The 13,309-nt window shown below is 39.1% G+C and overlaps 1 protein-coding gene across 1 annotated transcript in view; it reads right to left on the bottom strand.

The window, feature by feature from the left end:
- The window catches only part of PDZD8 (PDZ domain containing 8), a 144,652-nt gene that overhangs the window by 92,639 nt on the left and 38,704 nt on the right, over nt 1-13,309 (bottom strand). The window contains exon 2 of the mRNA XM_038411096.2: nt 10,418-10,540. Coding sequence (XP_038267024.1) covers nt 10,418-10,540 — 123 coding nt within the window. The remainder of the gene's footprint in view (nt 1-10,417; nt 10,541-13,309) is intronic.

Genomic DNA, 13,309 nt, shown 5'->3' with positions numbered 1-13,309 from the left:
AGAAAAACTGAAGAACCATGAATATGAGAATGAAAGGCTGAAATTCCTGTCAAGTGAATCTTAATGGAGCTGTGAGAAAGACCAGATTATTTAAGAGATAATGGGTAGTCCAAAATTACCGAAACAGATGCCTGAAAAGGGTCATAACGTCATCTTCCGCCATAATGAGAAGCACTTCCACTGAGCAATATACGTCTTCCTAGTGGAATGCTTCTTGCTTTCCATAAAGATTCTCTATACATCACTTGAGCATCCCCTAGCTGCTGGCATCAGCCAGAGTGTCTCCATGATATCAGAGGAAAGGATGCGGGATCTGAATGAAGTACATGACTGGCATGCTAGGATATTATATCCACCTGAGGTAGTAGGGTTATGCGTTGTTGACTGGAGAAAGGTAAGAGGTCTGAAAACCAAAACTGATGTGATAGAGCCACTAGGATCATCTGTGCCTTGTCTTGCTTTACCTTCTACAATACTCTGGGGATCAATGAAACTGAGGGAATGCGTAAACTAAGATGGCCTTACAATGGAATCAGAAAGACGTCTGCCACTGAACCTTGCCCCAGCCAAAAAGAACAAAAACAGGGTGTGCACACCCTGGTCACAAAAAGGGCTATCCATGGAAATCTCCACATCTGAAAAATCTGCATTAGACCGACATCCTTCAGAGACCATTCAGGACAGTATGAAATTTTCGTGTGTAGTTTATCTGCTAAGACACTTGTCTCTCCTGGGAGATGTAAAGCTATGAGATCTGTGTGATGTAGAATGCACCATCTCCCATAGTGAAATGGCCTCTTGGAAAGGGGAGCCAATCTTGCCTCCCTTGGCCTATAAATTCATGGCTGTAGAACTGTTCATTTAAATTGATACTGTTCAACCCTCTAGAAGAGGAAGAAAGAACTTAAGAGCCAGACTATTGCCTTCAGTTCCAGAACATTTATGTGAGTCAACTAGTCTGCTCTTGACCAAAGGCCATGAGTTCAGAATTGGTCCAAGTGAGGCTCCCCAGCCTCTCCTGGATGTATTGGTAACTAAATGTCCTGGTGGGAGCTGGTGGAGTGAAGGGTATCCCCCCGATGAATATTGTCTGGGCCTAATCACCACTGGAGGGAAAACAACTCACTGATTCATCCACTGAGTGCTTGGGTGATATTCTGATTTGATCCAGGATTGAAGAAGTCTTAGTCAGAGTCTGGCGAAGGGAATAACTCGAATACATGAACCCATGTGACCCAGTAATTTTAGGCAGATCCTTATTGATGTATGTAGGTGCAACTGGAGCTCTGATATTAGGTAACATATTCTGAAACCACTCTTCTAGAAAACAGGCTTTTGCAGTTCTGGAGTTCAATCACACCCCTATGAATTTGACAGACTAAATCAGAATCAAATGTGATTTCTTTTGGTTGATTTTGAGGTCTAATTTCAAAAACAGACAGAACCAGCACTCTCGAACCTGAGACCTAATGTGCTGATTAGTCTTGGATTATTCCCATACCTCAACAATTATATAACCTGATAGCCTAAATAAACTGTTACCTCAGACATGTATTTTGTGAATACATGAGGTACAGCTGATAGGTGACAACACCTGAAGGTGGTTGTCCAGAAGCTTCCTGTGTGACGGATATATCAATACATGGAAGTATGAATCCTTTAGGTAGAGGGTATTGAACTGGACCCAGTGAGGGGATTAGAGAGGCAAGAGTCACCATGAGAAGCTGGCATTGGAAGCATAACACCGACGAGTCAGATCCTCCGTTTTTGGTATGAAGTAGTAAAGGGAGTAAAATCCTTTCCCCCTGAAGGTTGGTGGACCTACTTCTATTTGCTCCCAGCTCCAGTAGAGAATTTCTTTCTTGTTGCATGCGACTCATGCGAGATTGGTCCCTAAAAAGGGACAGGGAGGGTATGGTATATAATTGAAGGGCATACCCCTCTTGAAAACCCAGCAAAAAATCACCATCAATCTGATGAAATTACAGTCCAAGCTTTTCTGAAGAAGAGAGGTGGGAACCAAACAAGGGAAGAAAGGTATAAATGCACATACAATCTCTCAAAATTGCTGCTTCTGTGACTGAGATAGACAATGAGGATGGCTCTAACCAGTCATTTTATGGAACCTCAATCTCTTAACTTATCTAAATGCTTGCAATGTAAGGAACATGAGGAAAATTCCAGTTGAGATCTTTGTCTGGAACTAAACAGGTCTATAAAGCTTCCTCTAACAAAAATTGGTTACTTACTTTCTTGTAACTGTTATTCTTTGAGATGTGTTGTTCACGTCCATTCCACGTTAGGTGTGCGCGTGCCAAGTGGAAAAGGTTCTTGTGTTGGTGTGAACCCTGACAGGTGTGGCCAGGCCAGGCCATTCTGGAGTACCTCCTGCACTTCAAGCAGAAAGAGCTAGCCCCGTCCTCGCTCAGCGTGCACCTGGCAGCCATCTCTGCCTTCCGTCCAGGGTTCTCAGGGGGGCTCGATGTTTTCCCACCCAATGGTGGGACGGTTCCTTAAGGGTTTGGAGAGGGTGCTCTCGTACTCCTGCCCCCCAGTCCCTCCATGGAACCCTGGTAGAGGGCTTTCTACTGCCAAGAAGAATCTGCTGCACAGGAAGGGAGCACTGACTCTCTAGGGCGTTTAGCAATTTATTCCAGTGATTACTCATCCTGACCTTAGGAAATTTTTCCTAATGTCCAACCTAAACAGCCCTTGCTGCAATTTAAGCCCATCGCTTCTTGTCCTATCCTCAGAGGTTAAGAAAAACAATTTTTCTTCCTCCTCTTTGTAGCAACCTTTTACATACTTGAAAACTGTTATTTCCACCCTCCCCACCCCCGTCTTCTCTTTTTCAGACTAAACAAACCCAGTTTTTTCCAATCTTCCTTCATAGGTCATGTTTTCTAGACTATTAATCATTTTTGTTGCTCTTCCCTGAACTCTCTCCAATTTGTCCACATCCTTCCTGAAATATGGCACCCAACACTGGACACAATACTCCAGCTGAGGCCTAATCAGCACGGAGTAGAGCAGAAGAATTACTTCTTGTGTCTTGCTTACAACACTCCTGCTAATACATCCCAGAAAGATGTTCTCTCTCTTTTTTTTTTTTTTTTTTTGCAACAGCATTACACTGTTGACTCATATTTAAGCTTGTGGTCTACCATGACCCCTACATCGCTTTCCACAGTACTCCTTCCTAGGCAGTCATTTCCCATTTTGTATGTGTGCAACTGATGTTCCTTCGTAAGTGGAGTACTTTGCATTTGTCCTTATTGAATTTCATCCTATTTACTTCAGACCATTTCTCCAGCTTGTCCAGATCATTTTGAATTATAATCCTATCCTCCAGAGCAACCCATTACAACCCCTCCCAGCTTGATATCGTCCACAAACTTTGTAAGTGTACTCTGTATGCCATTATCTACATCACCGATGAAGATACTGAACAGAGATACTCGGATACCTAGAACAGGACCTCCAGGACCCCACTCGTTACCCCCTTCCAGGATGATTGTGTTTCCCTGATAACTACTCTCTAGGAATGGGTTTCCAACCAGTTTTGCATTCACCTTATAGTAGCTCCTTCTACGTTGCATTTCCCTAGTTTGTTTATGAGAAGGTCATGTGAGACAGTATCAAAAGCTTTAGTAAAGTAAAGATATCTGTTCTGATCTTATTTCCAGACTACTATATTAGCAGAGAAAGCAGGAAGTTATAACAAAGACCATCTGAGGGGGTGGGGTCACAGGGAATTCAGAGCCCACAGCTCACCCCACTTGAGTCCCAACCAGAAGACTGATCAGCTTCCCGAAGCCCAGCCTCAGTCATGCCCACCTGCCCTCCTCCTTCCTTTGTCTATTTCTCAGACCACGTAGCTCCTCCACCTCTTGCTTTGCTCTCCTAGACCTCTTTGCTGATCCTTACAGAGGATAGCCTCGGCCATCAGTTGCCAGGTTATAGAGTGTTGGCCAATGTCTTTCCCCTGGCAGCCAGACGTCAGTCAGACCTGCCCTCAGGGGGTCTCTGCAACAATCACACACCCTTATCTAACCACCTAGACACTTGAATAACACATAGGAGAAACTGAGGCATGCACACAGTATTCAGACAAAACATTAAGAACATTCCCACTTTGTCACAAAAATATACAGCAATGACAGAATAGGTCATGCTGGCAACGGAGTGGCACTATATGTGAAAGCAAGCATAGGATCAAATATAGTAAAAAATTTCAAAATGAACCAAACTATACAAATCTATGGATAGAAATTTTGTGCTTCAAAAGGAAGAATACAGCAGTAGGGATATACTAGCAATCATCTGATCAGGATGGTGATGATGACTGAAATGCTCAGGGAGATTAGAGGGTTTATTATTGAGTTTTCTATTTTTATAATGGGGAATTTCAACTATCCCCATGTTGACTGGATACATCACCTCAGGAAAGGATGCAGAAATCAAGTTTATTGGCACCTGTCATAAATATAAAGGTACGGGTAACCACCTTTCTGTATACAGTGCTATACAATCCCTCCTGGTCAGAAGCAAAACCCTTTCACCTGTAAAGGGTTAAGAAGCTAAAATAACCTCGCTGGCACCTGACCAAAATGACCAATGAGGAGACAAGATACTTTCAAAGCTTGGGGGGGGGGCGGGGGGACAAAGGGTCTGTCTGTCTGTGTGATGCTTTTACTGGGAACAGATCAGGAATGCAGCTCAGAACGCCTCTAAAAAGTTAGTAAGTAATCTAACTAGAAATGCGTTAGATTTCCTTTTGTTTAATGGCTGGCAAAATAAGCTATGCTACATGGAATGTATATTCCTGGTTTTGTGTCTTTTTGTAACTTAAGGTTTTGCCTAGAGGGATTCTCTATGTTTTGAATCTGATTACCCTGTAAAGTATTTACCATCCTGATTTTACAGAGGTGATTCTTTAACTTTCTCTTTAAATTAAAATTCTTCTTTTAAGAACCTGATTGCTTTTTCATGGATCTTAAGATCCAAGGGTTTGGGTCTGTGTTCTCCTATGCAAATTGGTGAGGATTTTTAATCAAGCCTTCCACAGGAAAGGGGGTATAGGGCTTGGGGGGATATTTGGGGGGGGGGGGGAGATGTCTCCAGGTGGGCTCTTTCCCTGTTCTTTGTTTAATACGCTTGGTGGTGGAAGCATAGAGTTCAAGGACAAGGCAAAAGTTTGTACCTTGAGGAAGTTTTTAACCTAAAGCTGGAAAGAATAAGCTTAGGGGGTCTTTCATGCAGGTCCCCACATCTGTACCCTAGAGTTCAGAGTGGGGAAGGAACCTTGACAGCACCATACATGACTGATTCTTGGATCAGCTAGTCCTGGAACCCAGAAGGGGAGAAGCAATTCTTGATTTAGTCCTAAGTGGAGCACAAGATCTGTCCAAGAGGTGAATATAGCTGGACCATAATATAAATTTAATTTAAGATCTCTGGGCGGTAGCAGGGAAGAAGCCCACTACAGTAGCATTTAACTTCAGAAAGGGGAACTACACAAAAATGAGGAAGCTAGTTCAACAGAAATTAAAAAGTACAGTCCCAAAAGTGAAATGACTGCAAGCTGGATGGAAACCTTTTAAAAACACCATACAGAGGCTCAAATTAACTGTATGCCCCAAATTAAAAAACACAGAGGACCAAAAATGTGCCACCAGGGCTACACAAAGTAAAAGAAGTGGTTAAAGGCAACAAAGCGTCATTTAAAAACTGGAAATTAAATCCTAATGAGAAAAACAGAAAAGAGCATAAACGCTGGCAAATCAAGTGTAAAAGTATAATTAGGACAGCCACTAGCCAAAGACTCAAAAACTAATAGCAAAAATAAAATTTAAGTTCATTGTTTAGCAGGCTTTCTGCTTCTGATCAGTGAGGTCACTGGATGATCAAGGTGCTAAAGGAGCACTCAAGGAAGAGAGGGCCATTGTGGAGAAACTAAATGAATTCTTTACCACAGTCTTCACTGCAGAAGACATAAGGAAAATTCCCAAACCTGAGCCATTCTTTTTAGGTGACAAATCTGAGGAACTGTCCCAGATTGAGGTGTCACAAGAGGAGGTTTTGGAACAAATTGATAAACTAAACAGTAATAAGTCACTAGGTCCCAGATGGTATTCACCCTAGAGTTCTGAAGGAACTTAAATATAAAATTGCACAACTGTGGTATGTAATCAATCCTTTAAATCAGCTTCTGTACCAGATGACTGAATGATAGCTAATGGGACGCCAGTTCTTTAAAAAGGCTCTAGAGGCAATCCCAGCAATTACAGGCTGGTAAGCCTAACTTCAGTACCAGGCAAAGTGCTTGAAACTATAGTAAAGAACAGAATTATAAGATACACAGATCAACACAGTTTGCTGGGGAAGAGTCAACATGACTTTTGTAAAGGGAAATCATGCCTCACCAATCTATTACAATTATTTGAGGGGGTCAACAAACATGTGGACAAGGGTGATTCAGTGGATAGTGTACTTGGACTTTCAGAAAGCCTTTGACAAGGTCTCTCACCAAAGGCTCTTAAACAAAGTAAGCAGTCATAGGATAAGAGGGAAAGTTGTTTCATGGATCAGTAACTGGTTAAAAGATAGGAAACAAAAGATAGGAAAAGTCAGTCAGTTTTCACAATGGAGACAGGTAAAAATGGTGTCCCCCAGGGGTCTGTACTGGGACCAGTGATGTTCAACATATGCATAAATGATCTGAAAATAGGGGTAAACAGTGAGGTGGCAAAACTTGTAGATACAAAATTACTCAAGATAGTAAAGTACAAAGTAGACTGCGAAGAGTTACAAAGGGAATGTCACAAAACTGGGTGACTAGGCAACAAAATGGCAGATGAAATTCAGTGTTGGTAACTGTAAAGTAATGCACATTGGAAAACAATCCCAACTGTACATATAATATGATGGGGTCTAAATTAGCTGTTACCACTCAAGAAAGATCTTGGAGCCATTTTGGATAGTTCTCTGGAAACATCCACTCAATATGCAGCAGCAGTCAAAAAAAAGCTAACAATGTTAGGAACAATTAGGAAAGGGATAGATACCTAGACAGAAAAAATCATAATGCTGCTATATAAATCTATGGTACATCCACGTCTAATACCGTGTGAAGATCTGATCGCTCCATCTCAAAAAGATATCAGAATTGGAAAAGGTAGAGAAGGGCAACAAAAATGATTTGAGGTAAGGAACAGCTTCCATATGAAGAGAGATTAAAAATACTGGGACTTTTCAGCTTGGAAAAGAGACTACTAAGAAGGAATACGATAGAGGTTTATAAAATCTTGACTGGTGTGGAGAAAGTGAAGAAGGAAGCGTTATTTACTCACTCTCAAAGATAAAAACTAGGAGGTCACCAAATGAAATTAATGAGCAGCAGGTTTAAAACAAACGGAAGAAAGTACTTCTTCACACAACACACAGTCAACCTGTGAAACCTCGTTGCCAGGGGTTGCTGTGAAGGCCAAAACAGCGTTCAAAACAACAACCTAGATAAATTCATCAAGGATAGGCAGGATGATCAGGGATGCAACTCTGAATTCCATGCTCGGAATGTCCCTAGCCTCTGATTACCACAAACTACGACTAGGCAACACGAAAGGGATCACTTGTTGATTACCTGTTCTGTTCATTCCGTCTGAAGCATCCGGCATTGGCCACTGTCGGAAGACAAGATACACACAGGTTGTGCTTCAAAAGGGCTAATTTCCCAAACTGAGGAACTTATAAGCATAAGTGATTGGAAGGAAAACTTCAGATAAAAAATGTGAATGAAAATTGTGAGTTCAGGAGGAGTTTCTAGGTGGCCAAAAAGCCACAAATTTCACAATCCAGAATGAAGACAACTGTGGGTAAAAAACAATCCGGATTCTGTGGTGCCGTGAAGGCATAAATTAGAAATAAAAAAGTAACATAACGAACAAATCAATATAAATTAGAAATTATGAATTGTAGAAAATTGATAAGAAGAGCTAAGAACATAAGGGGAAAAATCTATAGCTGGCAGGACTAAGGATGATAAAAAGGAATTTAAGTATACAAGGAACAAGAGAAATCTTAGCAATGGTATAGGCCCATTATTAGATGGAAATGGTAAAGGTATTAACAGTGGTGCAGAACAGGCAAAAAGAGTTCAATAAATATTTCTGTTCTGGTTTTAGAAAGGAACAGGATGATGTACCGATATCACATAAGGATGAGGAAGTACTTTCTAGTTCATTAGTCACCATGGAGGATGTTAAACAGCATCTATTACAGATAATCATTTTAAAAATCAGCAGGCCTGAATAACTTGAAGACAAGAGTGCTAAGAATGTGGGGTGAGGCGATCGCTGGCCCACTGATATTAATTTTTAACAAACCTTGAAATACCAGGAAAATTCCAGTGAATGGAAGAGTGCTAATGTTGCACCAATATTTAAAAAGGACAAGGGGGATGACCCAGGTAACTATAGGCCTGTTAGCCTGTTATTAATCCCAGGCAAAATAATGGAACAGTTGATATGGGATTCAACTGATTAAGAATTAAAGGACAGGAATACAATTAATGCCAGAGCCAGTCAACATACTTTGTGGAAAATAGGTCTTGTCAAACAAATCTGATGTCATTCCAATGAGATTATAAATTTGGTTGGTAAATGTAATTGAGTAGATGTAAGAAGGCATTTAGTAAGGCACAATATTCTGATTTGAAAATTAGCATGATACAATATCAATAGAGCACACATTAAACGGATTATGAACTGGCTAACTGACAGATCTCAAACTGGGGAATTGTCATTGAATGGGGGTGCTTCTAGTGGGATTCCAGAGGGATTCATACTATGCCGAATGCTTTTCAACATTTTCATCACCAATCTGGAAGTAAATATAAAAATCACTGCTGATAAAATTTGCTGATGACACAAAGACTGGCAGATTGATAAACAACAATGTGGACAGAGCAGATATGCAGAGCAATCTGGATTGCTTGGTAAACTGGGCTCATTCAAACAAAATGCATTTTCATGCAGCCAAATGCTAAGTTACACATCAAGGAACAAAGAATGAGATCATAACTAGAGAACTGGAGATTGTCTCCCAGAAAGCAGTGACTCTGAAAAGGATTATGGGGTCATACTGAACAAGCAACTCAACTTGAGTTCCCATAGAGATTCAGTCAGTGGCAAAAAGGACTAATATCAGCCTTGGATGAACAAACAGGAGAGTAGAAAGGTGATTTTACCTCTGTATACGATATCAGTGAGACCAATACTGGAATACTGTATCCAGTGCCCACATTTGAAGAAGGACATTGAAAAATTGGAGAAGGTATGAGAGAGCCACAAAATTGATTTGAAAACTGGAGAAAATGCCTTATAGGGAGGAGAGACTTAAAGGTATCAACCTGTTTAGTTTATGAAAAACAAGATTGAGAACTGTCTTGTTCTCACAGCATATAAATACCTTCATGTGGATAAAATACCAGATACTAAAAGATTATTTAATCTAGCGGAAAAAGGCACAACAAGAATCAATGTCTGGGAGCTGAAGCTAGACAAATTCAAAGGAGAAATCTGGTGGAAATTTCTAACAATGAGGGCAATTAACCACTGGAAAAAATTACCAAGGGAAGTGGCAGATTCTTGATCTCTTGATGTCTTCAAATTAAGCCTAGATGCCTAGCTAAAACATATTTTCCCAAAAAACAAGTTATGCTTTAGTCTTCTTTCATATGGCTTGGGCAGGTAGCAACAACTACAGATTTATATCTAAATTTGATAGCCAGCACATTGCTGCAGCAGCGAACTGGTGAACGTTTTAGTGAAACACGAAAGTTATTGGGTTCAATAGCGGACAACTGGTTGAAATGTAATGGTCTGTGATATACAGGAGGTCAGACTAGATCATTTAATGGTCCCATCCAGCCTTAAATTTTATGAATTTAAGGACATTTTCATAAAAACAAGTTTTACTTGCTTTGGACTTTTGATTGTTATTCCTTTTTGTTTTCAATGTTAAAATCCACAGCAACTAAATTATGAAATCACCAATAAGCTTATGAACCTATGAATTCTTACTTGATGGGGGGGGAATAAGCAGTAGGAACAGATTAACACTTAAGCAACCAAAAGCAAAGAGGAAGAAAAATCCATCATTATACATAGATGCACACATCTACATACACCCACAGAATCATCTAAACAGCTTAGAGTGTGCTTTCCATGTTTCAATTGATCATTGAGAGAGAATTTTTAATTTAAAAAAAAAAAAAAACAACCCTATATTATAGTATGAGTTCAGACAGGAGAATGAAGTTTCAGCGTTCTTGTATCAAAACAGCCTTAGCAATAATATCATGTACTTGAAAACCACTAAGTCAAGAAAGAGTGACAGAGCAAAGGATAGGACATACCTTGTACATTCTATTAAAGTAATTTTAAGTCGGCCTTCTGTCAATGGAAAATCTTGTATGTTGAGATCCCGATCTTCATATTCCTCAGGTGACATAACTTGAAATGGAAAAAATGGCTTGAACCTGATAAAAATAAATATAAAGTCTCACTTTTTCATAAACTGGACTATTTTATTAGTTCAAAATACATTAACAGAACTATTGGGCACAAAGAATGAAAGCAATACACTTACAGGGCAATTTTGGGGGGGCGGGGTGGAGAGATTGTTTTGCTGTTTAAAACAATTAAGGACAGAAAATCTGATTTCTACAAGTCTTCCAGCCCCCCGAAAAATTAATTAATTAAATAAATAAAATAAAGGCCTCTAGAAGCTACTAAAAATTCTTCCATGTAAGAAGCTGAGGAGTGTATAAATATAGCAAGAATGTAAACACTTTGTTTTCCCTGGAATAGATTATTTGAATGCCATATCCCAGCGTGCCAGTAATTTTGAATAAAGGAGATTGTAAAAAATATTCTTGGAGTGAAACTGTGTAGCTGTATAGTATGTTAAAGAAAAATCTTGTGCTATTATGATGTGTAAAGAAACTGTACTATAAGCTTTCAATTTACCTATATACTAAAGTATTTAGATGATTGAGGACCAAAAAAACCTACAGACAAATATTTTCATACAGTATAGGTTTTCATACAATAGGACAGGCATAGCTAGAGATGTGCACTATTAAACAAGACACTGTTAGTTTTGTTATCCATGCTAGTACTTGGGTTCTTACACCATTAAAAGAACTTTTAGAGCATTATTTTGCTGAGAATCCAATACATAAACTTTGAAAACATTAACTGCCTTCTTCAGTTTCTTATGTATAAATTTTGAATACCTTGATTAGGATTTTAATACTTCTTTACAGTCTCAGAAAATGATTTCCCTCATTTGCAGGGCATGGTCTGGTTTTGCACTCATGTTAGTTTAATCAGCGCAACTTGTGTTTTTGGACCAGGCGTAGGATTTACAGAAGCCCATAAACTCTCATTTGATGGAGAATGACACCAGAGGAAGAAAACAGAAAAGCTTCCTTCTTTAGTTCACCAGCGAAGGCATTTTTTAAATTAAGAGGTGGTAAGTCAACGCGGTGAAGAAGATGTCAGCATTCCTAGAGCACAGTTTCAGCACCTCTCCCTACACTACTCACACAGCCTGCATGAAAGAAGGAAAAGTCTAGTTTTAACTATCTTAAAAATAAAGAAATCAAAAAGAAAAAAGTCATGACTAAAATTTCTATCAGAATATTGCAAACGTAAAATTGAGGAAATTCAGAGGTATGTTTCTATATATTTCTATCTTAAGAACCACATTGTACATACAGTACTGTGCTTTTAGATACCATGATGATAGCTACCTTTGAAATAACTTTAGCAGTGTATTTCAGATATAATTTTATCAGCTAGAGTGAGGCAAAACAGTATACGTTTGAATTTCCTGACCGTTGAGAGTTTAAAAATATAAGTCATAATTTTGCATTAATGCAACATGACTTACAAAGAGCATTCCAAATTCTAGGAACTCCAATAAAGTATGTACTGAAGTATGCAAAGCAGTTAAGGTTTTCTTTTCAAGTTGAACTTGAGTTCTGTAGTATTTGTAGATAATTGAGTTATCTGATAATATTCTTTTAATATGGAATTAGAATACAGAAGTACATTTAAAACCAACAAAGCTGTGAATTACAAAACAGCAGGCTCTGCTTTCATTTTTCTTGCCTAATGGCTTCAACATGCTTTTGGAAATAGATCCTTAAAGTCCTAGGCCAAAACGAGTTTGGATTATACTTTCGTTTCCACTGATGCTAGCAGATTACAAATAAAGAAATTAAATTTGGTGTATTTAGTTACATGTAACTACTTCTTTACAACATTCAATTTTCATAACCCAGCAATTACCATCTATTTAAATGATAATCTATTGGATGTTTACAAAATTAAATGTAAACCTCAATGCACTATTATTTCAAGTAGGGTTTAATTACTTGTTAGTTAGTTAACTGAGCAGTTTACAGACTGTTCGAGTATGAGATAACCCAACTACATCTATTAAGTAAAAATGTTTGGAAAGATTATTTCCTACTGGCAACTGAATACACAACTTAAAAGCCTTATTACTTTAACTAGCAACATTTAGCCACCTTGTGATCTTACTGTAAAATCCATACATGGGCCATCTGTAATAAAAGTGTATGATACGTTCACAGATGCCCAGTTCCTCCAATTCCCCCTCCCCCCGGTAAGGATAGGGACATCCTTTAGGTTTCAGAGTAGTAGCCGTGTTAGTCTGTATCTGCAAAAAGAAAAGGAGTACTTGTGGCACCTTACGGACTAAAATTTATTTGAGCATAAACTTTCGCGAGCTACAGCTCACTTCATCAGATGCATGCACTCTTTCACTCACTCTTGCAGACAGTCTCCCTCAACTAACCCCACTTAGTAGCAACATTCCCTCTAGTGAAGAGTGTTCCCTGCAGAGCTGTCATTGCTACTCCTTTGTTCCACTAAACAGTGTTGCTAAAGAACAATACCAGGTACTCCAATTCCTGGAAGCCAGGTTTATTCCTTCCATAATGGCCTTGCAAAATGTCAGCCTGGGAACACTCCTTTGGTTATGAAGCAAGATAAACTACATTAGTTTAATACAACATTTATACAGTAGTATGAATAATTCAGCCATACTTAATGAACAAGTGGATTTATTTAAAATATTGTACTTAAGTATTACTTTAAAATACTAACTTACACTGGTATTTTAGAAAAAGGCCATTCTTCATTAAGGAGACAAGGTGGGTGAGGTACAGTAATATCTTATTGAACCAACTTCTGTTGGTGAAAGAGACAAGCTC

The sequence above is a fragment of the Dermochelys coriacea genome, chromosome 7, assembly GCF_009764565.3.
Source record: "Dermochelys coriacea isolate rDerCor1 chromosome 7, rDerCor1.pri.v4, whole genome shotgun sequence".
In the NCBI taxonomy this organism is placed as follows: Eukaryota; Metazoa; Chordata; order Testudines; family Dermochelyidae; genus Dermochelys; species Dermochelys coriacea.
Note: the sequence above shows the minus strand (reverse complement) of the source record. Positions and strands in the feature narration are given on the sequence as shown.